The sequence below is a fragment of the Rhipicephalus microplus genome, chromosome 8 (genome assembly GCF_043290135.1).
Source record: "Rhipicephalus microplus isolate Deutch F79 chromosome 8, USDA_Rmic, whole genome shotgun sequence".
NCBI lineage: Eukaryota > Metazoa > Arthropoda > Arachnida > Ixodida > Ixodidae > Rhipicephalus > Rhipicephalus microplus.
Window position 1 is genome coordinate 91053820 of NC_134707.1, and position 27971 is coordinate 91081790.

At 46.2% G+C, this 27971-nt stretch overlaps 1 protein-coding gene across 1 annotated transcript; it reads right to left on the reverse strand.

The window, feature by feature from the left end:
- Positions 1-54: 54 nt before the first annotated feature.
- On the reverse strand, positions 55-27860 carry LOC119165118 (uncharacterized). Its single transcript, XM_075870281.1, has 5 exons — positions 27480-27860; positions 24799-25098; positions 12671-12993; positions 7502-7826; positions 55-383 (listed from the first exon to the last, which is right to left on the reverse strand). The coding sequence occupies exons 1-5, from the start codon at positions 27840-27842 to the stop codon at positions 138-140; spliced, it is 1557 nt and encodes a 518-aa protein (XP_075726396.1). The 5' UTR covers positions 27843-27860; the 3' UTR covers positions 55-137.
- Positions 27861-27971: the final 111 nt, after the last annotated feature.

The following is a 27971-nucleotide window of genomic DNA, read 5'->3' on the forward strand; positions in this document are numbered from 1 at the left end:
TGATTATAAGTGGCAGAACAATAGCTAACATATACTTAGAGCACGGACACTTCACAGGCGTTCACAGTTGTAAGTGCTACATGAGCCCATGTGTGCCAGGTATGTCAATATACTCGTCAAAGAGGTACGCGACCGCGTCAGTGTTTCGGTTCTTTCTGCCTCTCGTCGTTCCACATGAGTGCCATCACTGCCGCGTCAGGCGCCTCCTCGTTGCTCAGCGTCACTAGCATCAGCGATGACAGGGACAAACAGAGAGCGCAGAGGGCAACCGGGAGGGCCTTCGCACTTCCGTTCAGCTGGTTCTCGAGGTCTTTAACCGCGTTGGCAGAAGTCGCACCCAGTCGACCCCACATGTAGGCGCCAGCGAAGCCCACACTGCGCATCTGGCACATTTGTGCAAAAATTGTTCAAAACGGCGATCATAAAACTGTTTTTTATACCCCTAAAGAAGTCTTGTAACTGAGGCAATATTACTGCCCACAGTAAAGTGAAGTAGTTAACTATAGTCCACAAGAACGTATTCTTTATCGAAAAGCATTGTGAAGTTCATAGTGTATTGTTTTAATGTATACATTTCGTGGCATACTATACATTTCTAGTTTTACTATGTGAAGTATATTGGGTATTGCTGTAGCTTATGCATCTTTTGCTAACTGTATGATGTTATGACCTATAGTGACTTCCCCCTAAGCAATGCACAATGGCAATGTAGGTAAATAAATAAATAAATAATAAAGCACTTTGATACATTTTTGGCCAATACGCCAAATATTCTTTTTTTATTTCCTCAGAACACACACAATGAATATTGCTCTCACACCTTGGCTTACTAAAACGCCGATTTATTATAGTCGGTAGCCATCAAAAGTCAATATTACTCCACATTTATCACTGGTAAGGAAGAAAAGATAGTACAAACCTAATCATATTCACTTTACTAAAAATGCATGCTGCCGCCTCTGTAAGTGAAAATCTGTCACTTGCAGCTTTACAAGGCAATGGCGTCTGCAGAGAGCAATGATCATGGGATGTTGCAAGATTGTAATGGTGGGGTATTCAACTAGTCACCAAAAAATAATGTGCTTAGAAAACGTACAGCATACAATATTCAAACTCCCTCAGAGCCATTCGTGCGGCCATCCATGCATCTGTCTGTGTGTCCGTTTGTCATAGGTTGCAGAGGTAAACGATTCAATACCTGACACTAAAAAACATCAAAATTAAGACACTGGAGTCTTACGATAAAATAAAATGTATGAAATGGTCTTGGGAATGATAAAAGAAAACCTATTGGTTCAAGTCGCAATCCTGAAGTTTTAACTTTGGTGGGTTCAAGGGTACATTCAGCTAGTCATTTTCGAAAATAATTAACATGTTTAGAAAACGTACATTATACGAGATCGAAACTCTCTCAGAGCTTCATGAAGCGGACAGGTAAACATTGCTATGTCTGACACTGAAAAAAGCATCAAAACCAAGACACTGAAATTCTAAACAATATTATGAAATGTAAAAAGAAGGTCATGTGAGTGGTAAAAACAACCCATTGATTATTAACATTATCTCGAAGTTTTAAATAAAGTTTTTTTCATTCCAATTCATTCTAAAAGTTTTATTTTGGTAGATTCAGTAGTATATTCAACTAGTTGATACGAAGATATAATTAGCGTGTTCAGAAAACGTACAGCACAAGAGATCTAAAGTCATTCAGGGCTTCATAAGGTGGACAGGTAAACAATGCAATTCCTGACGCTGAAAAAATAATAAAAATCAAGACACTGAACATTTACACAATAAGATAAAATTTAAAAATGTAAGACACAGTTGATTTGTCTTGTTATCGCGATCCTTTATTTTGGTGGGTGCAGTGGCAAATTAAAATAAGGTGAGCATTTGAGTGTTTGTAAAGGTACTTCTGAGGTTTCTTGTGGACAACACTTCAAGGTAGTTATGAGGCAGTATAAAAACATGCACATATTTTTTTAGATGCAAAGCATCTCATGGTTCAGCTCAATCCGGTGTGTAGCATGAGCGCCTTTCCAGCACGTGTGTGCACTTTCCCTCTCTCTTGTATTCTCTCCTCCTCTCTTGCCCCGCAACGCCGACGGAAGAGGCATCTGCCAGCCAACGCTCGCTCCGTTCATCTCTCATCTAGCCATCTCTCCCAGCAGCACTTACAACCTCCTTGCGCATGCGCGTTACTCTCTCCTCTGCGGTGCTCGTCCTCGTAGGCAACGTAACCTACGCGCCTACGTTTGCTTCCCCCCTCTCTATGGTACTGCGCCATGCTCCTAACCGGGCTGCAGAAATTAGCTGCCTTTTCCTCTTCTGAGCACTACCATACAACCCTCTCTCTCCACTGAGCTTCGCTCCTCGCCGCGCTCACAACCCATGGCACGTGCGCGTCCCCTATCTCTCTCTTTTCCCCCGCTCTCCCCTCTCTTTTCTCGAAATGGCGACGCAGGCAGCGTCTGCCAGCGAGTCTCTTGATTAAAAAAAAAACTGGCAGCATATCCACGGAGTGAATGATGGATAGTGGGGCGAAGCATCCGTCCGTCCATTCGTTCTTGCTTCCTTCCATCCAAGCGTGCGTCTGTGTGGCCGCCCATGCGTCCATCCGCCCTTCCATGCGTGCGTCTGTTCGTGCGTCCGCACGTTCATCTGTGCATCCGTCCCTGCTTTCGTCCATGCATCCGCTGCTGTGCCCGTTCATGCGTCCATTCGTCCGTGCAGCCATTCGTGCGTCCATCCATGCATCTGTCTGTGTGTCCGTTTGTCCACATATTCAACACTCCAAGTACCACCATCTCGCATCTGTTCATCACATATTCCTCATATAGAAGCACCGCCATCCATCGGACAATCCAAGGACTTAACGAGAGGAGGCACACGCACACTTTTTTATGGCTTGCGCTTCGTGTCTACTTCACACATTTAACCTACTCGAGTTCGTGGTATATACTAGTTCACTGTATTCATGGCACTGCGGCCCAACGCTCGCTAAACCTTTTTAAAACCTAGGAGGTTACACCCATTGAGTTTAACCTAGCAACCCTTTATTGTCTTCTGTGCGTTGTTGAACAATAAAAATTTGCAGCGTGCGCGTTAACTAAAAGCCAAATTTTCCTGTCTCATTCCCAATTAGCAGCCATTGGCATGTAGATTGAGCACTATATTTTATTGTTCAACAACGCACAGAAGAAATCTTTCACCGGCACCACCTTGGAGGTCAAAATGTTATACTTGTTACACTACGATGGGTACGAGGGACGAACAGGTGCCACTTTAATGAGCTTCGCCCCTAAAAAACCCTTTTGCTCACGCTGCACAGCCATTCACGGCTACCCCGTATATATAAGTCCTGGATCTTGGCCTACAAGGTAATGCCAGGGGGACATTTCTCCTGTGCGTTGAGCAATAAAAGACACTTTGAGTTTGGCGGTACGTAACGAGCCCACGTACGCTGCACTGCCACGGGAGAGAAATGCGCATGTGCAGTGCGTAACGTATCGATACCAAAGGTGTACGCGTACGCCCGAAACAAGACGCTGCCTATGCAACGCAACGCTTACTACGTTACGTTGTCGCGAGACCTCGAAGATACCAGAACTAGAGTATGTGGTGGCAGCAGTGGCGTTCGACGCAGATAGCAACAGCTGACCTGATGCAAGGCCTGTGTATTTCACAATGAAAGGCGATGTTTTCATGTGGACAAGGTATTCCAGCATGTGTTCCGGCATCCTGCTGATTCAGGAGAAATAGCCAGGCGTCTCACGAAAATCCTTCAGAATTTCCTTCGATAGGTTGTGTGCAGGAACGCATCTTTTTCTCCTAAGCCTCTCAGCGAGTGAACCAGTAAATAAAACAGCACCTTGGTACATACTTTTAGCCATGACGCAACATAACACGCCTTTCACGTTGTGTGAGCTTTCACTCCATAAACGTGCTGGAAGTAATCGTTAGGCTATGACTACCTGGAACGCGACCACTTGCTCCAGTGTTTGTGAAGCCTCATTTACAGCAGCGCTGGATACAACGCTAGGGTCGATCCAGTGTGGCCGTGCCCAATCATACGCATTGCGCAGCCAAGTTCAAAGCAAAGATGAACATGCACATTCAGTGCACCTAGGAACGATGCTAAAAATCTTTACAGTGAACGCTATGGCCTTATTTGTACACTGGTGGCCCTTGCCCTGGCCGTAAAGATGTTTTTCGCGCAGATCACAGAGGCCACGTTATTATTGGGACCTAGCATACTTCTAACGTCAGTGGCACTGATGAGCATGCGAAAACCCCTGCGTCTTGAATACGATTTAACTAGTTGAGTGAAATGCATCATGGTACCTTAAACTAAAAGTGTCGTTGCACTCTTCACTGGCAGCGTACGCAACGTCATTTTCAGTGCGCACGCATCTTCCCTGTACGCCCAGCTAAAAGTGTCTAAAAACTCGCAGCTTGCACCTTCGCTAAAAGTAGACTGCGTGTCGTCGTGTTCCATTCGAGTCTTCTGCCTCTCAGTGCCCATTAGCAGAATTCTGCATGTTCTAGCAGGAAACGCTTGTCCATAATGATGGACCAGCGTATTTCTGCCTCCCAACTATTCTCTTTTGAGCAGCGTCGCGGTGAGCGCCAGCGTTTACGATGCCGCCAGTGTACACTGTAAGCAAAAACTATCCGAGTTTGGGTTTTTTCCGGCTCATGACCTCTGAAAACTCTCTCGGGTTTAAAATTACTACCTCGCGTAGGAGTAAAAGATGGTACATGACATAGTTTTACCACCACCTCTCAGGCAAGTAGTAAAAGGATGTCAAAATCCAGTTTTACCACTTAGGGAGTTTTCTATCACGTGATTTTTAATCTGCGTTTTAGAGTTTATTACCACGTGACTGCAAGGTGCAGCTGCTTCGGCGGCTTTTGCCCCATACCCCCCCTTGTGACGCTCTCAGTGAATACTGAAGGTACGCGAAGCCCACAGATGTTTTTTTTTTTGCATCGCCGTGCCTCTGGACTGACCTCGAGTCAGCGCACTTTTACTGGAACTGGGGGCAGCATAAGCACAACAAGCGAGAACAGCATTCTTTGAACGAAAAAAAAAGACGGGGGGGAGGGGGCTCTCAAAAAAGAAAAAAAAAAGAAAGAAAACCTGCTGTGGAAAGCTGTCCTGCATATTTTCGCAAAATGTTGCTTTTGCTCGGCGGTGGCCTTGGAGACAGACAGTGCAAGAAGCTCGGTATCTGTGTGTCTGGTTGGGCTGATGGATCTCACGTGTTTCCTACATCACCGAGCGACCGTGCTCGTCCGAGCGCCTCCGAACCTGCACGTCGCGGATATCTCACTTCCGAGCCGAATCGTGAAGATCTGCCAGTGGTAACAAAATCAATCTGGCGTTATCGTCCGTGCTTGCCTGCTGGAGAAGCAATAAGCAAAATGCTTCACTCTGTCGTCGTCACCGAGCCGTGGCCACCAGTGACCAGTGGGAGTGTGTCGCCGGGGCAGGTGAAAGAAGCATCGCATATATTTTGTTCCACAGTAGGCGATGTCTGCATGAGTAAAGTGCAACCCGAATTGCCCACCTCATGCACCAACTGTTCTCAAACATGTAGCGCGAAGCCGATACGAGGCAGACGGAAACAACAAGATGCTGCCCGTGAGCACGAAGAAAACCCGGATGGTGGTCTTTCGTTGGAAGTGTGCATACACCGCCCCGTCCCCGTAAGATAGCGGTGACGTGTTCATTTGTGTCTGAAATGACGACGAAATTCGCACAAGATATGTGTTCTGTAATCGCCAGCTGTGTTTCATCGGATAGCCGTGCTCCTCGAAAAGGCCTAGTACGCCGTCGGTAAGAAGCTTGTGTGCAGGCGTGCACCACTCCTGTATACGCCCGTTGTGATGAATACGTGCTGCTACTGTGTTTGTGCACCGTCGCTGAATGAAAATCATTGAGCTACCATGCTTTGTGCGTACTTAGGTATATTTTGTGGACTTGTGCATCAGCAGTGCTAACACGCGTGGGGCAAAGAGCCCGGTGTGCCAAGCAATTATTGGATAATCAAAAAGGTGAGATCGTGTAGATTTATAATAAAAGGTTGGTGTGACATTTAGTGCCCTGCAGCCCACCTGAAGCTTACGCGTGCACCTTCAAGCGTTGTTGTTAATCGATGCAAAAAAAGAGCTCTCCTACCGGTACTACATTGCCGGTCAAAAAGTCGTGCCTATATATATACCGGATTGTCGAAGTGTAGTTGAGCAACGCGTGCAGTCTGTGCTAGTGGTGTATTATTCTGCATTTGTTGTGTGTGCGTGTTTGTCTGTATGTGAATGTATGTATCACCAATTCTGCCGTTCAATAAATTCAATCAACTCTGCTATTCAATAAATTTGTCGACTCTGGGCGAATGCATCCGTCATTTTTATTTTTTCACCACCAGAAATAACTCCCAGTAATCACCTCAAAAACCTTGTGAAGGTAGTAAAAATTTACTCTCTCTATACTCGCTGAAAACCTCGCTGGGGTAAATAATTACTACTCTCGCTACGTTCAAAAACTCAGTTAGCACGAGAGTAAATTTTTACCTCGGTAGTAGGTGGTAAAAAAAACCCAGGAAAGGTAGTGCGCTAGAGGACAAATGGTTTAACCAGTTCTTGAGGTTATTTCAGGTCATTTTTGTTTAGTGTGTAAGCGTTCCTGCCCGCTGCTTCGCATCTGCACATGGTTCCAATTAGTGAGAGATGGTGTAATTTTGTATAAGTTTATTTCGTACGTTTAGTATGTTGTTATTAATTAAATTGTGATACAAAACTACACAGAGAATAGGCAAGCACATGTGTCATGTGAATGTATTTTACACACAAAAGCTGCAGATTAAATTTTCATAGTAAGGTTTTTATCATACCTACACAAATTTAACAGTTCTAGTCATTGAGCAATTTTGTAATAAGAAAACATTGGTTTCAGGACGAGGCAGCATTGTCATTAGATTACAAATCTCTTACCAGGTCGTCAAATAAGAGCAGTGAACAGACTGTTTGTTTCAATTGCTGCCAGTCATAGACCACTGAGCACAAATAATCTCAGTGTACAATTATGCAGGAAGGTTGATCAATCGTAGTCATCATATTTGCGCAGAAGCAATACTAACAAGTCAGGTGCCTACAAATACCAAGTCTCAGAAGAAACATAGTGGACCTCTAGTCTTAATAATGCGACATAAGGCATTCAGGTAGAAAAATACCTGCAGCTGAATAAGAATCTCATTTTTGGTACATTTCTCTCTGTTTAGTGAAAAAAAAACGTTTGAGTATTTGGGTGGCTCACAGGAAGCCAAAATTAGGCATCCTCTTTTATGTCACAGAAATTTAATGTCGGAAACAGTTTAGGGTAGGTTTTATTCCTGTTCCGTCCAGGCGCAGCCACGTTATGCTCTGAAAAACAATTATGTCACATAGAGAACGTCAGAGCAGCTTTCAAAGCGTGAACAGAAAATTAACTATCTCGCACCTCTGTCGGGAACATCTCGACGGTTTCCACGGAGAACACGACGTAGGTGATGTTCAGTAGGAGCTTCACCCACATGATGAGGACAGTGAGTGGCAACGACAGCTCAAAGGCCACGAGCGCCGCGTGAAAGGCGAGGGCCATAGCCACCGTGGACATGAGGCGAACGATGGTGGACAGATGGTCGTAGTGCTTGACCAGGAAGTAGGCGACCGCCATGGCTGGCGCGTTTCCGATCACCACGACCCACTTGGCGAGCTCGTAGTCGCGGCTCACCGTCTTGCTGTCGGTCGCCAGTCCGCCGTAGTACACGACGAACAACGTGAACCTGGGTCACGCGTACTTTTTGTTAAATTTGAAAGGAAAAGCACTAAGGGTATGGTGAATTAGTGCTGACTCGTTTCTGTCAACTTTTGCTTGTGGCATGGGGGCATATTTTGCGACTCGAGGTCCACCATAGAGACACTACCATTTACTTTACGGCACGGATTACCCGAACAATCAGGGTATCATATAGGGCAGGGCTACCACCAAGTGCTAGAGGAAGGATACAATACTTTATTTCAATGGCTGCCGAGTCATTGCGGAATTCTCAGCAATGACCACACTGCTGAAGCTCCTCATTTGGCTCATAACCAAGACCTGCGCATGCCTATACTAATTTTGAAGATGGATGCTGCGCGGTAATTAAAGTCACTTGCTCACCATATCAAGTCTCTACAATGAAGTAGGCAGGGTTTCTCAAACGCGTGCCTGTATTCGTCCTAAATTCTCAACTTCGTTTGTCGCCCGGGCTTTCATGACGTGATAAAAATGCTGTGTCGCAAGTGGTCGGGAGTGACATTTACAAATGCGTATTCATGTTCCATTGAAATGGCCAGCAGTGCGGCCGTGCAACATTTACAACTGCGAGGAGACACTCGAGCACATTTTATGCGACTGTTCAAGAGACTAATCCTAAAGGCTTTCTATGGAAGTCAAGCTCGGTCACCTGGATACACGACAACTTACAGAAAAGAAGATACCGAGTCTTTGGTAGATGGTTTCGCATACGTTCAAAGTGACCGAAGCATCTCGTGTGCTGCTTAAAGGGGCCCTGAAACGGTTCTTGAAGTAAACACGGAATAAATTCACCGAAAAAGCTTATTGCCTCACGATTTCAGCGCCACAAAAAATTTAAAAAATCCGTCCAGTGCGAGTGGAGTGACAAAGGTTTGTCGCATGCATGGTGCTATTGCATTCTCTCTTCTTTCGTCCCGACGAAAGCGCTGGAAGCTAAGCAGGGAGGGATGGTAGGGCCACAGAAAACGTCACATGCGCCCCTTGACGTTGAGCACATTTTCTTTTTTTTTTTTCGAATGCGGCGCTTTTTAAGTGTGATCAAAGTGGACGATTGGGCCAGTTAGTGTGATCGCGCGAGCACGCGTGGACAAGTAGTGACCTCCCGCGGCGGTCTATGTAACAAGCGAGCGAGCCATGTTCCAATCAGCCAATGGCTGATAGATGGGTAATTTACTTCACGTCTGACTTTTAGGCATATTCCGTGATGTGTCGAGAGAAAAAGCTATTTTTAGATGACTTTGATAATTTATTTTGGCCGCGTGCTGTGCTATAATATTTGGATCGCGTTTTGTCGGGAGCCCCTACTACCGATCGGCAGTGTTTTCTGGCCATGTTCAAAAAATGTTGTAGGGCCCCTACGCCGAACGTCACGAGTGCTTGTGAAAGAGCAGCGTGAGAACATGTTGGTGTAATCGCGAGCTGAATATTTATTCATATCTGTATTACTCATGTTCACTTTTCTCTACCTCATTGGCTTCTATTATTTCCCCTTTTTGCCGTCCCAACCGAGCCAAGCTTGGTTAACCTCCCAGCCTTTGTTCTCCATTTGTCTCTGTCTCTGCTTGAAACAACGACGACGGCATCGCATAGATTCGAAGCAACCAAAGCTCTCTTTTGCTTCTTAAGGACCACCTCACATCACGAGCGCTTGTGAAAGGCACATGTGAAATGCAAGTATCATGAAACGCCGCACTGGCGACATGCGAAAAAAATAGCACTGATCCCTCCGTCATAGGAATTATTGTAACACGAAAGTGCACCATGTCTTCTCATAAGTAGTTGATTTTTTCTGCGTACTTTGATAATAGAGATATTGCACAATGTCCATTGTTTGGCTGTTATGGCAACATATGACACAAAAGCAGCCACTCTAATGCCTAATGGCACATATGTATCTCGAGCTGAACGGCCATCGTCATAATTCTATCTTTGTGGTAATTAGGAGAAGATACACTTAGACAAAGCTTGTCGTGGGTACCGTTGAATGACTACATCAACGCATGCACAATAGGTACTCCACCTCGTTATGAACAAATTCAAAGTGTCGGTATTTGAGGCAATAAACACAAAGGCATGCGCTGTCAGCTAATAGGTTACCTGCGCTTGTGCTCATCTATATACCACACAGCGCCTCAGAAAAGCGAGGATTAAGGGGCAGCTTGAGCCGTGAATGCTGCAAGGTGTTACAGATCTGTCACTGCAGCAAAGTGTTCGAGGAGCGGCATTAACCTGTCTACGACGTGATCGCATTACGACCTTTTTTAGAACAGTTTCGTTAGTCCACTCAATAACTTTAGTCCTTCCAGACACCACCTCTGAGAACTGAACGTAAGTGTGTCGATTTGCTACCATGTTGCCTGAAGGCGCTCAATCTTCTATCACTAGAAGAATAGTAACCTAATTATTAAGTTTACCTGTGTTCTAGTGTCTCATCCCAAATAAGTTGAAATTAAGTATGCCTCTACATGAAGTAAAAAAATGTTTGCGTTTGGCACAGACAGAATAATATCTCAGGCTAAGAATATAGTGCATATTCAGTTTAGTTATGTCCATTTTGAGCACAAAAAATTCTGCAGTTCACACTGCTCGCAGGAAGCAAAACGTCACTCGACTTGTCGAACGGTGTAGTGCCTTCAGAAATGTGGACATATGTATCAGTACACTGCACACTGTAGTTAAATGAAGACATATTTATTATGCAGATTGTTCAATTCATCAACAGTACGACATATCTTGCTCTTTCATAGCTTCTAGTTGATGCCAATAGCAAAAACGAGTGGGCCACACAAAATGGCTTACATAGCGGCTCAAAAAATTCGAAGTAGCCTACTGAGAAATACCGTTGGTGCATGTACGAGCTGCGCTATTCTGTGACAAGATGTCACATTAACAAGTTGTCACATTAACGAGGCGGCATGTTCACAAGAGGCGAAATGCAAAGCACTTCGTGCATGGCCACCGAACCGAAGCACAAAGTATGCTCCAACCATACAACTTCTTACGATATTATACGGAAAGCCCGCGCTGCCTTGAATCTATCGAAGCGAAACTGCCGCTCTTTAGCGTAATGATGCACAAGTTCAAATCCTCGCTGCCGGACGGCGAAACCACACCGACCAGCCAAGAATACTTTGAGAGGAATGAGATGTGCGAGCGGGGAGATAGAGAGAAGCACGAAAAAAAAATTGGCCCCGTATCTGTATTTAATCTGCACATGTCATCGAAAGACAATAGCTTTGCGTGTGGAGAGAGTGAACAAAACATTTATTTGATGTTCTGTTTAGGAAAATTCATGAATGGTATTCTAGAGGCGCTGCGTTAGAGTGCCTCGAGCGTGCAGTGGAGGCGAACGAGCGCATCAAGTCACGTCACACGTGAGAGATGAGTGCCATCTGGCAGTTTTCTTTTAAAACAAAGTGCGTGGCTCTGAGAAGGGTGTGCGCGCCCACATCAGAGGTGATATAGTGCAGAATGCAAGGCGACGGGTAGGTGCCACCACCGTCTCGTTTTAGCAAAGCGTTGGAAACACTCGCCTTTCCGTGCAAGCGTTGGATGGTCAGCGGAGCGTGATAAGCGCTACGGTCCTTAAAATTACTCATGCACGCTTTTTCTAGTAAAAGGTGCACATGCAGAACATATACGTGTTGATATGGTGCCTCAGACACGCGCAATAATTGCTTTTTATACGACAATTGCACAAGTATGAATGCTTCTTGAGCAACATACGTGGGCGCCACGGATGGGGTCGGCCGTTTCAAATACCCGATGCTGTTAAGAGTAGACAAACAGACAAACGTACAAACAGATAGATAGCCAGATCAAAATTTTTGCGTCGAAGGTCCCCAAGAAAGACTATCGTTTTTAAAAAGCCGCCAGGCCTGCGCGCAACGTGCAGCACAGTCGCAGCGAAAGCTGGAAGAGCGGCCTTTCAGAGCTTTTTTAAAAGAATTTTTGGGTAGCTGCTGCAAGAGCACTTTCATGGCACCCACTATGTCATAGATCATCGTAAATTAAATTTTGTAGAAACGTATTCACAATGCAATCCTTCGTAATTTTTCAGAAAAGTACGGTACCTCTTGCGCACTTGCGAGAAATTTTGTGCAATTTTATGTGCCTAGTGGTAGTTTGCAATGAAGTTTTACCATCAGCGTCTCTCAGTGGTAGAACACTGGACTGATATGCAGGAAACACTGCAATGGCATTCATAGAATCCCATCGTGAGCTTGGCGTTTTTATTCTGTAGGTCCGATTTTCAATTTCGCGCAATAGTGGTTACGGGCACCGGCGGTGACGTCAGCAGTGGCAGCAGCGGTGGCGGACAACTAATGTGCACGTGACCCTTGTAATCTCATAACAGCTTTCGACGTAAAAAAAAAAACGAGTTTATGAATATGAAGCCTCGTGAATGTGCATCGGTAGCAGAGCCGGCTGATCATCCGCCACCCATCATCGCAGATCTAAAGCACATGGTTACGACTCCGATGTCATCGAAATCGGCGAAACTTTTCTTTCCATTTTTTTTTCATCGTTTGAAATTTACCCACGTCACTTCTGAGACGGCATTGACGTCAGGGAGGTTTTCTTCGATTAGAGATTCAAACACTTTGTGTTTAAACGTCCGTATGGCCGCAAAGCGAATAAACGTATGTGACAGCAACAAATTGAAAGGATACACGAAGCAGTGAACTCTTTTTGTTTTTGTCGCTCGTAACACCACAAAACGCTGATGTGCATAATGTGGCTGCCTAAAGAATAAATCAATTTTCGTGCTTTCCACTGTCTGAACGTAAAATGTTTATACGTCAATAACCCGTTATCGAGCGAGCTCACCAGGCTACGCTGAGGACGAAGCTTCGGTACGCCATTCCACCGCACACAACTGTGGCGGCCAGCGATCGCTTGGCAGCCTCCAGCAGCGGTGCGGCTCGGCCTCCGGGCTTGTTGATCGTGGCCGCGTGCCGAATGGCGTCGATGCGCCTGCGCACTCGGTCCGTGTCCTCGTCGTTGAACCTGGCCGCGTACACGGCGACGCGCTCGGCGTCTTCGAAGCGCAGGCTCACGAGGAGCCAGTGGGGCGACTCTTCGACCAGGCCCGTGGTGACCAGCAGGAGCAACGACGGTAGCAGGACCATCAGATTGAACATGACCCAGTTCTGAAATATAATGTTATAAGTACTTTTAGTAGCAATACAATTAACTATCGCCAATCAATATTTTTAACGTGCCCTGAAACAACCATCTAACTTTAGGGCAGGTGCGCGAAAAAATAGAAAACATTACAAATGAACAATACAATACGAATACTCTTCAGAAAAATCAAATAAAAATTTGAATACACAAAAAAATCGGTGCGAAATGAGAAGAATAGAAAGACTAGGCGAGAATCATAAAAAATGAAGTGATAAACTAAGGGCAATATACATAAATAAGCGGAAAAATTCGTGAAAGATGAAACGGGGAAGAATCTGTACATCGTGAAAAACAATGTTAAAAAAGTGCAGTGATAAGATGAAAACTATGACAGTGGACTGTGAAAAGCACCAAGATCATGAAAGTTAAAATTATAGAGACTTTGTGCTGTGTGAACAGTAGAGTGTTGAAAGAAGTTGGCGGGCACATGAAATGGCCAATTTTCTCTGGTCAACAAAAGCGGAATCTGAAAATTTACACAACTAAAAAGTAATGGACAGGATAACATACAGTGAGCTAGTTTGAAAAGAAATAACAGGTCAGTATGATTTCGTCGGCAGTAAAGTGACGACAATGGTGATATTCTGCTGTGTTGGAACTTCATACAGAGTCACTTACATAGAAACCATGATTTTAAATGCTTATTAACAGTTACTGGACTCAATCAATGATGTCACTGCCAGATTGAAAAATGTCAACCCAGTTCACATATACATAATCAAGAAAAACAACGATTTGGCCTAGTTGGAACATATTCTTCTTGAAGTTTTTGCGGAAGCTCACAGGGACACAGATACGAATTCAAACGGGCCCAATCTAACAACTGGTTTATTTAAAGTAATAATCACTTTGTAGCCCTCAGATCTGCACTCTGTGGTCACCGAAACACAAATGCACTGCGCAAATATCAGAAATAACAATAACAACTTCGTTAAATAACAAACATGAGCGAAATTTCTTTCGCTATAGGCTACCAAAGTGTGGCTAACACACATCTTCCTGCTTGTATATGACACAAGCGGAAAAAGATGTATTGCGGTGTACAATTTATAGAAGGCTTGGAGAACTGAGTTCTATTGAGATTCTGCATATCATAATATCATTATGAAAATTATTAATTACAATAATATAAAATATTTATAAAATAATAATGGTTGTTTCTAGTCAAAAAGTTGAGCGAAGGTGAAAGAAAAAGCTGAGAGCCAAGTTGACTGGCTAGACTCCTGAAAAGTACAAGTTGGATAGTCTACAGGAAACTGTCGTGCATATGAACAGCCACGTAAAAGTGTGAGCGCACAGAAAGGTGATAAAAATAAGATGTTAGAGAAACAGCATGATCAGCAACAATGCATTGTACTGTCAATAGAACCATAAATTATTAGGAAGACACTTGAACAAATTACAATACAAAAATATAAATGTCTTAGTAATTATACTGTTCATTGGTGAACTCGTACAATCTAAAACAAGGCAATGCACGGTAGCTTTACCTAGAAACAACGAAAGTATGCATTCGCTTTAATTAGGATAAAAAACCTTAGTTATATAAGTAAGTTCATAGAAGACATAACAGTTGATAGAAGTTGATAGAAGATAGCCTATAGAAGAAATGACAAAGAAAAAGTTTGATATTGCCACGGAGTAGCATACCATTGCATGAGGTCTCGGAACAGGATGCTTTCGCTGCTTGCCTTTATGTTGCTTCATCACTTATCTTATAGTTGGCGTGTTAGCAATTACAGGGCTGCACCAGTTAATGCAGCTAGAACACGCAAGCGCCCACGCCGGCCAGCTTGCTCCAGCCTGCACGGCTTCGGCCGAACTTGTCTCGGATTATGTATACTAGTCTTAGACAGGCCACCTAAACCATGGTTAACGTTTTGGTAGTTACGTTAACCGTTGTTCGCTTAGTTTACGGGAAACCACGGTAATGCCGGATATCACGATTGCAGGAAACCGTGCTTGGTAACATCGGTTCGGCAGTTGACCGAACAATTGACAGTACCCTTGAGCGGTGAGTGCATATCGGCGAGCGTGCGTGAAAAATGGATTAACTGGACTGCAGGAACCATGTAAAGCTTTATAAGGCTATGGGAAAATTATTTGAAGAACATTATGGAAGAAATAAGGGACATATTTGCGTAGAGAATGGCGATCTGCCGATTAGTGCGTCCCTTTATTGTACGCCAGGTGATGTAGGCCCGTTTAACCGAGAATGATTTGGCTCTGTGTAACATTGACGAACCGTGGTTGATGCTAACTGCTCTTTCACGCGATCGTGCACGAGAGTAACTAACTATGGTTGGTTGTAACTGTGGCTAACTTGCCTGTGTAACGTGGGTATTAGACGGTGCTGTATAGCGCCAACAGTTAAACATCGTCAGGCAAGATCTTGCTGCACAGCTCAAACAGAAGCACCACATCTATAAAAAGTGGGGTCTACACGTATCGTTAGATCTTGGTTGATATTGATACGTGTATGGAACTGCTGCCCCGACACAGCTGATTTGGCACCCAAATGAAGAAGACGACAACGTGGTTGTTGTGGGTTGAACTCTCGAGCTTCTCCCGTTAGCCCGCTTGACTGTGCGCTCTCCAAGCCGTTAGCAAGACCAGCTTTCGGTGAATAAATCTTCCCCGTTACATCTTTTGGTGGAAGGTGCGGGGTCTTCACACAACCCGGCTCTGGAACTCCGCAGTGGACGCCAGCTTTGTCCAGCCGCGATGCCTGACACCGGCACTCAGGCCTCGCCATCCGCGCCGGCTCCATCACCTGTGATTCCCTCCCATCTTCTCGACCCTGGCACGTTTTCCGGGACGGACAGCACGGACGTCGAAGAATGGCTCGCATTATTCGAGCGCGTCAGCAAGCACTACAGGAGGGACGAAACGCTTATGCTGGCAAATATTCTATTCTACCTACGGGGTACGGCACGCGCCTGGTATGAGACGCATGAAGATGAACTAACCAGCTGGGACACATGCAAGCAAAAGCTTCGCGATTTGTTCAGTCGGTCAGTTGCTCGCAGATGGCAGCCAGGCAGGAACTCGCGTCGCGTGTTCAATCATCGACGGAGTCGTACGTCACGCACATTCAAGACATACTGGCACTGTGTCGGAAGACTGACAAAAACATGTCCGAAGCGGACAAGATCAGCAACGTGTTGAAAGGCATTGCTGATGATGCTTTCAACATACTAATGTGCAAGAACTGCGCCACTGTCGACTCCATCATATCTGAATGCCGACGATTTGAACAAGCTAAAAGCAGGCGAATAACCCACCACATCACGAGACTACCAAACACTGCAGTGACTTCGTCTTGCGAGGATTCTGCAGTGCCCCGTTCACTTGCGCCTCCTGCCATTATCGGAAGGATTCTTCGCCGCGGAGCTGGAAGCCATGGCACCCGCTTCCTATCAGCCCCCTGTGCAAGACAACTGGGCAACAGTCTCGCTTATTCAAGCCGTCGTACGTCAGAGGTTTGCTAACCTGGGCGTCCAGGTTCCACAGCCCGCCAGACTTATGCCGCAGCCCATGAGCACTCCCGTCCACAACTCTGACCACCACCCTGCTCCACTTGTCGCTGCGGCAGCTGCGACTCCTCGGTTTCCACCACGCTACCGAAATCCATCTGAGTGGCGCACGCACAATGATCGACCCATCTGCTTTTCTTGCTCTCGAGTTGGGCACATCTCCCGCCATTGCCGCAACAGGTGGTATTTCCAGCCAAGCTTTTCTAATGTCGACCGCCGTCAGGACCGTGGACCCTATTCGCAACGCGGTTTTCCGGATGACCATACTCAGGACGCTTCAGCTCGCTGTTCATCTCTACGCTCCGAACCGTCCTACGCTGACGTCATCGCCCAAAGAAACTGGTCTAGCCGCTCGCCGTCACTTCAGGGTCGGCCGTCACGCTCCCCTCAACGCCACCGTTCTCCGTCACCGGCTTATTCTGGCCATTCCCCGGGAAACTGACGAGTGCAGCTCCTGGAGGTGGCGCTGCGTTGACGACTTGGAACGAAAACCCTCCACCGGCTACAAATTCAAGACGCAATTTACTTCGGGTGTTCGTTGATGGACACGCCGTTACTGCTCTAATTGACACTGGTGCCCAAGTATCTTTTATGATTTCTACACTTTGATCTCGCCTGAAAAAGGTTCTCACACCGGCTATGTTCTCTTCTGTTCGAGTTGCCAACGAAATTCGAACATCGGTGCTTGGTATGTGCACTGCCCGCGTTACTGTTGCTGGCCACCACACTTCCGTTCTCTTCGCAGTCCTCGATGCTTGCCCACACGACGTCATCCTTGGAATTGACTTCTTAACCGCCCACTTCGACCTCATTGATTGTTCTACCGGTATCTTACGGCTCAAATTGCCTTTGTGAACCGATTTCACTCCTCCAAGTCGCACTCGGCTACGATCCGTGGAGTCGCTACGGCTACCACCCCAGGCTGCTATGCACATTCCTCTGTCGCCCTTCCCGTGCGTTCCTGATGGAGACTATCTGGTGGCTGCCCTCATGGATTTGACCCTTACGCACCACATCGCACTACCACATAATATAGTGGTTATTGCTAACAACATGGTGCTACTTCCAGTTCTGAACTTTTCTACGTCGACCCAAGTTCTTCCCCAAGGCATCACTTCAGCCGATCTTTCCACCCTTGATGAATGTTCGATTTGTTCTTTTACCCCTGACACTAAGACCATGGCGAAACCTGTCATCACGTCGCAATATACTGCGTTCCTCGACAAAATGATATCCAGCGACCTCTTAGCTTCCCAAGTTGCAGCACTCCGGGGTGTTCTATTTTCTTACCTGGATATCTTTGACGTCGACGACCGTCCCCTGGGCCGCACAAGTGCCGTAACCCACCACATCGACACCGGCGACGCCAGTCCACTTCACAAACGCCCTCATCGCGAGTCACATGCTGAGCGCCAAGTTATACAGACGGAGGTCGAGAAAATGTTGAGTAAAGACGTCATTGAGCCTTCATCGAGTCCTTGAGCATCCCCTGTGGTCTTAGTTAAAGGGAAGGACAACACCTGGCGCTTTTGCGTAGACTATCGCCTCCTGAATCGGATCACGAAAAAGGACGTTTATCCTTTATCCCGAATCGATGATGCGCTCGACTGCCTCCACGGCACCAACTATTTCTCGTCCCTCGACCTTCGATGCGGATACTGGCAAATTTCGGTCGACGACCGCGACCGCGAGAAGACAGCATTCATCACACCCGACGGCCTTTACTAATTCAAGGTCATGCCTTTTGGGTTGTGCAATGCCCCGGCTACTTTTGAGCGTATGATGGACTCTCTTCTTCGCGGTTTCAAATAGTCGACCTGCCTTTGCTATCTGGATGATGTAATCATTGTCTCGCCCTCCTTCGAAAGCCACCTGTCTCGTCTCTCGGCAATTTTTGACATTTTTCGTTGCGCTGGTCTCCAACTGAATTCGTCGAAATGCTCATTTGGACGCCGGCAGATTAAACTATTCGGCCACCTTGTTGACGCCACTGGTGTTCAACCCGAACCTGACAAAGTTCGCTCAGTCCGAGAATTCGCGGTCCCGCGTTCTACACAAGAAGTTCGCAGTATTATTGGGCTCTGCTCCTACTTCCGCGGCTTTGTCTTCAATTTCGCGGTTATTGCTAGGCCCCTCACGGATCTCTTCAAAAGGAATGTGGCCTTTTCTTTGGGAAGGGACCAAGAACATTCCTTCGCGTCGCTAATTACCGCCCTCACATCACCACCTGTGTTGGCTCATTTTGATCCAGCGGCTTGAACAGAGCTTCGCACCGATGCAAGCGGCCATGGCATTGGTGCTGTACTCGCTCAGATACAGATTGGCACCAACCGTGTGATAGCCTACGCTAGCCGCCTTTTGTCGCAAGCGGAACAAAATTATTCCATCACTGAGCGGGAATGCTTAGCCCTCGTTTGGGCTATTGCGAAATTCCGTCCGTACTTATAGGGACGTCCGTTCGCAGTCATCATGGACCATCATGCGCTTCGCTGGCTGTCGACGCTTAAGGACCCTACAGAAAGATTCAGCCGATGGGCACTTCGTTTACAGGAGTACACGTTCTCAGTTGTTTACAAATCTGGAAAGCTGCACAGCGATGCTGACTGCTTATCCCGGCACCCCGTTGATCCACCTAGCTCCACTGATTTGGAATCCGATGCCTGCGTTTTAGCCATCACCGACTTTCTGAACGTCGCCGACAAACAGCGCCGAGATCCATCGCTGGTCACCATCATTGAACACCTTCAATCGCGTTATACTGACCCTTCTCTTAGCAGATACCTACTTCAAAACAACGTTTTGTACCGCCGCAACTTACACCCCGACGGCGCGGAACTCGTCATACCGCATCACCTGCGAAAGGATGTTCTGCGACAATTCCACGACGCTACAACTTCTGGACATCTAGGCGTCTCCAGAACTTACGACCGCATTCGACGACGAGTATTCTGGAAGGACCTATACCGCTCTGTTCGCCGTTACGTCGCATCATGCAACCTCTGCCAGCGCCGAAAGAAGCCTACGACTCCCCCTGCCGGTCTTTTTTAACCTATTGAAGTTCCAGCCGAGCCATTTTATCGAGTGGAGTTGGACTTGCTAGGTCTCTTTCCTACTTCTACAACTGGAAATAAATGGATTGCAGTGGCCACAGACTATGCCACTCGGTAAGCAATCACTCGAGCGCTACCAACCAGCTGCGCGACCGACGTTGCCGACTTCCTGCTGTACGACAATATTCTCCAGCATGGTGCTCCGTCTCACCTGCTCACAGACCGTGGTCGCTACTTTCTACCTCGTGTGGTTGATGATCTACTCCGATCTTGTGCTACCCATCACAACTTCATCACATCTTACCACTATCAGACTAACGGCCTTACGGAGCGCCTAAACCGCACATTGACAGACATGCTTGCCATGTACGTATCTACCGACCACACTGATTGGGACATAGCCCTTCCGTTTGTAACATTCGCCTATAACTCGTCACGTCATAAAACAGCGGGCTACTCCCCTTTTTATCTACTCTTCGGACGTCATCCCTTACTGCCCTTCGACCCACTGCTTTCATCAGACCACCCATCCTCCACTTCATAAGCTCAGGATGTGATCACCCGGGCCCTGACGGCACGCGCGGTATCGCGTGCTCGGTTATCGTCGTCGCAGACAGCACAGAAGTCCCTTTATGACCATCGACATAGAGATGCCGTTTTTTTCTGCGGGATCTCTTGTTCTCCTGTGGCACCCATCTCGACGCGTTGGCCTTTGCGAGAAACTACTATCGCGATACACGGGGCCCTACCGAGTCATTTGTCAGGTCACACCTATGACCTACGAGATTGCCTCTACCACAAACTCATCAGCTGCTGCACCCAGAACGGAAGTAGTCCACGTTTCTCGTCTCAAGCTCTACAACGCTGATTCACTCATTTAACAGGCACCGAGACGGTGCCTTACGGGCCGGGGTGATGATACGTGTATGGAACTGTCGCCACGACACAGCTGGATTGGCACCCAAATGAAGAAGACGACAATGTGGTTGTTGTGGGTTGAACTCTCGAGCTTCTCCCGTTGGCCTGCTTGACTGTATGCTCTCTAAGCCGTTAGCAAGACCAGCTTTCGGTGAATAAATCTTCCCCGTTACAATATCTGGGGTTTGACGTTCCAAAACCGCTATAAGATTATGAGAGACGCCGTAATGGAGGGCTCCGGAAATTTGAATCACCTTGGGTTCTTTAACGTGCACCCAAATCTGAGCACACGGGCTTACGGCATTTTCGCCTCCACCGAAAACGCAGCCGCTGCAGCCGGGATTCGATCCCGCAACCTGTGGGTCAGCAGTCGAGTACTTTGGCCACTAGACCACCGCGGTGGGGCATATTGTTAGTGCTGGTGCGCAAGAAAAACGCATGTGGGTGTGGTGTAATGTTTGGCGTGTTGGATTACTGCATACACGGTATACGCATGCTGAAGGTGCAATTGTAATTCATACTAAACGGAATTGTAATTTCTACTAAACAAACGTTTTAAGCCTATCGCGTTGGAACAAGTACCTTTATCAAGGCAGCGAGTGCAGCGACGTATATGGGCGCGAGTACAGTAGGCCAGCATATGGCTAGGGCACAGTAGGGCGCCCTGGGTCCTGGCTGCGTGCTTTCGAAGAGTAGAATAAACGAGATCACTTCTATGGCGCTGCAGGCAGCCGACGATAAGCATCGCAGGAGAGCGTAGACCACGAAGGAGCGCGCCACGCAGGTAGCCAAACCCGACAATACCACTAAGCTTGAAGCCCAGAGGAGTACAGGGCGGCGGCCTAACTTGTCCGATGCTAGGCCTACGCACGGTATGGCCAAGACACTCGCTGCAAAGACGAAATAAGTTAGGATGAATTGATCTTTCGCCATGTTGTTTCAGACCAACATGTTGCAATATTGCACGTTCCTTCGCAAGGAGCACTACTGACAGTACTTTCTCCTATTGTCAAATATACAGTGCTCCTTTCTCTAAACATTGATGTATGTCAAATTTGCTTTGTAATGGTGAAATGTGTACCACAACTTTAAAATATTCAAGTCTTCACTGTGTGTTACTTTACGTGGCACTATATGTGTTCATCTTTTATAATATGGGAAGAAACTCATTCAAACAATGAAAATGCTAACAAAAAAACACAAATTCGCCTTTTCTTCTAGTGCGAACTCCTCTATCTTTGGTGAAGGCCTCACTAAGACAACAGTTACTTGATTTTTTACTGAAAATAACTTTAGACAAAAAGTCTGCAAGGCGAGTACGCACAGCACCTCTCATTAAACTAGCACCATGCTTCTTTTGCCCAAACTCATTTTTCATTCACAAAATCAAGCAAGAAAAATCCAGCAGAAATTATTCATTGACTACCAGAATATTCATAACAACCTTTTAATGCATACGCTTCACCAATTTACCAGATAAAAGTATAGTTATGGACTACTTCCAATAACGACAGTGACTGATTTACTTATTGATTAGTAATGAAAGAAAGGCTGCATTTGAGTACTAGAAGCGTCAAATAAAAAAGATACAGAGGCACGCATTCACAAGAATATTGTACGTGCAGTGATGTGCATAATGTGGCAGCGTATGCTCATTTGTGCCGAAGTGTATCAAGAAACCCATTGCTACTAAAGACTAGACGTAGCACCCTACGCTCTCGGGAATGCTTGCCTTCGTAAGCGATATACTTTAACGTTGATAGCACACACACTTATTCACAGCCAATCAAAGAGCCCTGAAGTTTCTGCCTTGTTGATCACGTAATCGAGCAGACAAACTGTGGGGTGCACGTCAAGTTCCACCGACTACCAGGCTACCGTGTCGGACTAGAATTGGTATACAGGTTTAAAACGAAAAGTGTAATTTACTGATAATCAACTGAAAAGAACAGGTGATCTTTGACCTTTAGGCCTCGGGAAAGTGGTGGCTCGTGAAGAACAGTGGCCATGATGAAGAATGGCGACGGTTAGGTTGGCGAAGAAGTTCAAAAAGGTGAACTCGTATAAAATTACTTCTCATACCGTCATCATCATCATCATCAGCCTTACCGCGTCCACTGCAGGACAAAGGCTTCTCCCATTTTCCGCCAGTTAATTCGGTCCTGTGCTTTCTGCTGCCAATTTATACCCACAAACTTCTTAACCTCATTTGCCCACCTAACCTTCTGTCTCCCCCTAACGCGCTTGCAATCTCTGGGAATCCAGGTACCTTACTGACCAGCGGTTATCTTGTCTACGCGCTACATGCCCGGCCCATGTCCATTTCCTCGTCTTGATTTCAACTATGATATCCTTAAATTCCGTTTGTTCTCTAATTCACTCTGCTCTCTTCTTGTCTCCTATGGTAAACTCATTCTGTAAACAGGAGTAATTGGGAAATCAATGAATATTCAACACTGGCCGACTTCCTGTGCACCCGGGTGAAACTTCCGCACAACCAGTAAAATATCAGGCTTCTTTTAAAAGAACCTTCTTTTTTTGTTGGCATCTCTTCTCACTCTTTTTATATTTATATGACTTCGATAATCGACTACTATAGGGAACTGCCATCACTATTTACTCGGACGGTGCTCGGCGACATTTATTAGTTCTATAATAAGCTTGTTTTGCTTCCAAAACTCTTGTGCGCAGCAAATCAAAAGACGATGAGCACATACTTGCTCTAACATGTTTTGAGGTGACGTGCATACAACGCAGAAAAAAATTGACGATTTTTTGCTTTTACTCCATTCATTTCTATTGAAAAGCATTTAGCATAATCTTCACAGACTGACCTCAATTGCAAACAAGTTTGGTCGACGAAGCAACATTGTCTGTTTGAAACGGAATGCCGGGCGTGCAGCTATGCATTCAATACGTCGCTTCAACTCCCGCCTATCGAACTAATCAGCCGTGAAATCACTGTCGATAGGGTGTTCCTAATCATAGTGACCTTTATGTATGTGTGGCTAATTCGACCTGAATGAACTGCAAGAAGGCTCAATAGGCAAAATAGCTCGCATTGATTCACTACAGTACCTTGGCAGTTGGATTCGAAAATTCTTCAGGCACATGGGCTCATGTTCATACAGTGATATGTACCGATTAACGTCGTAAAACCACCACAAGATTACGAGAGACGCCCTAGTGGAGGACTCCGAAATTCCGACCACATGGGGTTCTTGAGCGTGCACCTAAATCTGAGCACACTGGTCTACACCCTTTTCGCCTCCATCAAAAATGTGGCTGCCACAGCCGGGACTCGTTCCCACGCCTTTCAGGTGAGCAGTCTAGTGCCGTAACCACTAGACCACCGCGGTGGGGCCATGGCCTTATGATTAAGTGCATGTTAAAAGGTGCCAGATGGTAAAATTTTCGGGGCCCCTCCACTACAGTGTCTCTGAAAATTGTTCATTGTTGTTGAAACGCTGAACGTCAGGAATGATTTATTTTGATTCGTCAACGTTGCAGCAAAAAGAAACGGGACCCAGATGAAATGGTACGCGAAGAGGCACTCTTGTGCCCCGCTTCTACCATCGCTATTTTGTTTGCGCTGCCAGGTTATTATGATAAATAGCTCAACTGGCTTATTGACCAAATTCTTTAAACAAAGCACCCAGCTTTTCATACAGTGGTGAAAGACAACTTCTAGTGCACATTCATGATTTTCATCATCTACAGCTTTCTTATCACTGTAACACATCGGTACTCACCTTCCCCAGAAGCTAATCACACCGAAAGTGGTTCGGCATGACTTCTGCAATTGGAGGAATTGCAATGTTTTTGCACATCGCATGGCTCTGTGGTACCTGCAGCCTATATTTCACCAAGCGACGAAGTTACGCAATAACGTTTTAATGTGGTGTCAAGATGAAGGCATTATGTCAGGTTGTGGTGATATCTGATGTCATGATGACGCTATGTCGTGGCTTTATCACATGACTACTTTTGACATCACTCGTGTTGACGCCGTGTCCCTTGACGGATACTTTTGGCGTCTTGTGAGGCATGTACGATTTTCTATTTATTATTCATGTGTTTTCCCATTTCGACCGCGTCATCTGGACATCCAAAAGTAGCCAACGCATTGAAATTGTAGCTCACCTCCTGTGTATGCTGCTTTCAGAAGCCCCTCGTACCATGACCTGTCGCAGACCAGGTTCCAGCGAGCGATGGCGTTTCTGCCAGGCGTATCAGGTTTATAGGCGAAGCTCTCGCAGCAGACCTCACTGGCGTTGGTTCTGTCCATTGTCACAGGTGGCTGGGTGCTGGCTTCCAGATTCGGGGTCACGGGGGCACCAGCCTGCGACGTGGATGCTGCTAGGGGCGAAGCTGGCGCATCGAGCTGCTCGTAGCGCTCGCACTGCTTGAAGTCCCCGTTAGAATCGCGTGGGATGGCGATGTCCTTCCACGTCTGCTCGGATAGAGTGGCGAACTGCTGTGGAGGCGCGCACCAGTGCTCTACTGGCTCGAGATCGATGAATAGTAGCGTGAAGCTGTAGGAGTAGGCGAGCATAGTTGCCAGCTGCGTTTAGCAGAAGCGAAATGATTGTTGGTGTATACACACGAATGTTTTCATTGATTCCATGGAGCACCCACCTTCGGAGGGATGGCGCATGATAAGTGGAACAAACTCTCACTGATTGTGCCCAGCGTCTGAATTTTTTTTATTTCACACTTCCCCCTTTTTGCAAACGAGTGCTGGCCACCTGGTCCAGTGCCTGGGGCACCTGACTTGAGAAGTATCATGTTTCTTCTGTAATGCTAGTTTGATACATATTGATTGTTGCATCAGTAAGGATGAACGTTCAATATTGTCGCCAGGGTACGATTAGATACCTGATTACTCAGGGTCAACAATACAAAACAGAGCCTTTTTAAAGAAAATGCCTGATACCCGACGGCGACAGCATATCCATTAACCTCGTATATTTCTCTCAGAACGCCGACCACTACACTTGTCAGCCTATCTCGCATCGATATACCAAAAAGAAGAAACTGCTTCGGTTCCATGCTTCTACATTTTAAGGACAGGATGTGTGACAAATGAGCAATAGTTGTTTTAATGCGACATCTGGTATTAAATCAAAATAGCAATGACGTAGTTCTCTTCTGCCATGGTTCGTGTTCATAACTTCTAATATGCGAAGTGCGAGAAACATATCTACGATCAAATGGGACTTCAGCCCACACCTTCTTCTGATAGTAGAGCATTCCACTGCAGAGGTGCGCTAGAGCTTAACACTGGTTTCCAAAAAGACCCTGTACAGGCGTCATGCCGCACGAGGAATGGCGTCGACTCGTGTGTATAGGTTTGTTGCCGAGCCAAATAACAACCAGGCGTCATACAATTCGAATTGTGCAACTAGCACATCATACCATTTGCTGTCAGCCTTGCTGTTGCATAGCTGAGCTTGGCGTTTATGGCGTTTATGTGGAGAAGACAGGTGAAGCGGTGAAAAATACACGTGAAATACAGAAAAGCCCACTCGGTGCGCTTTCTCGTGTTTAACCTGTCTTTTTCACTGCTTGCTAAACATATGCGTTATCACCTCAAGTTGAACTAGCGTCCCTGTGAAGCTTCCCATCAGGCAAAAGGTGCAATGCCGCAATATTTTATCGTCCTCAGCCACAACAACAACGAAGTGCCCATAATAGCCTACAGATGTGTAGTGGTACATTGGTTATCTGCAATGTGCTGAACACTGGCTCAGTGGGTGCTTCCCAATTTGACAAAATGTATTACTATTATTTGTGGCCTAGCGGACACCTAGCTTGCAGTGTGCTTCTATTAACCCTTAGAGAGCTTGGTATAACATGCTTATGTGAGCAGCAAGAGAAGCCTGTTTGCTGCTCACGAGTAGTAGGCGCACTTGGTTCTTTTCGTAGCATTGCGAAAATGAACAGTCGCTTAGGAGGTGTGACGAGCCATGAAAAAGAGAAATGCGCAGGAGAGAGCTACAAAAGTGAGTGACGGCCACAAGTATATATTCAACGTTGCGTAGCTCAGCTACCAGGGCTTCATTTTTAAAAATCGCAGTCACATGTTCATTGTGGTCTCAGGCTCAACACCACACTTAATTTAGGCCTCACGGCTCTTTTGGGCACTTTATTGAGTTCAGCTGATTCCAGAACCACGCAGAATGCGCGCCATAGTCTCGAGTTATGCGAAAGAAACAACAACCATGCTTTCGAATATTTGCCTTATTTATGACATTTACAGTGTGTGTGAAAAGTTTGCAGGACACGCTTCATATATATACAGAGAATAGCGTACTGGGAACTTTTGAAATTCCTTTACGTAATATGTCACGTGATTTTTTTTTTCTGGATTGTCCCCATGTACGCAATTTTGTTTCAGAGACATGTTTGTCGAAAACGAATTCACTTTGGAAGCAGCTTTGGAATTCAGTTTTCGAACGAGTTGTTGGAATTTTGGCAAGGTCACGTTACTTATTATTTATGATATTGCAGTGCAGGACGAAAACATGCCAGCATCCTTTGCTTGATTGCGTGATTGCCTTTTAAAGCAGGAGTTCTACATTAACGCTTGAGATACTGTACGTAGATAGCCTGATTGTGAGCTGGGGCAGCTGTTTTTCGAAATATAAAAATCTGGCTGCACTCAAATTTACTCTAATATTATAGAAAAAACCTAGCCTAGAGTCACCAACTCTAACCTGCCTAGAAATGTTTTGCAGTTTTGGACGGGTCGGGCAAGCAAAGCAGACTCAAAAATAACACCTCGCTCAAAAAAAATCCCAGGAGAATATTTCTGCCGATCTGGACGTGAAACACATTGGGATCGAATGCTACCGAACAATAAAAAATAAATTAGGGAAGACAGGATTTGCACAATGGTAGCACATTATGAATTCATTGTGAAATATATTTGTTAGCACGCACCTGTGCACAGAGGAGCATCGTCTTCTGGAATCGTCCGTGGCCGAACGCAGACCTGCTCTCCACCTGGGTCTCTGATGGCGTCATGTAGCCGTCCTGTAGCCTCGGCGTGGTGAGGAACCGCGACGCCGCACTGGTGGAACCCACACTGCCCGGCAGTCGGCACATGTCCGCACTGTTGGAGGGAGGCACGCTGCTTTTGGCGGAACCTTTCACCATCTTCGCCGAAGTGGACGCTGGCTGGGGAAGATCGGAGCTAGAGCGCTGCGACATCATGGAGGCTCGTTCTTCTTCTGCTTCTTCTTCGTGCGTCTGGTTCTTGTTCTTTTTGGCCTTCACTTGCGGCTCATACCCGCTATGGGGCATTGGCCAATAATTGAGTGGTCTTATAAAACATTATTCAAGTTTCGAGTAAAACAACTGATAGAGTGTAAACGCTACAATTATTGCACGATGGTCATTGCATGCAGTTCGGCATTCTATACTTTCAGGGTC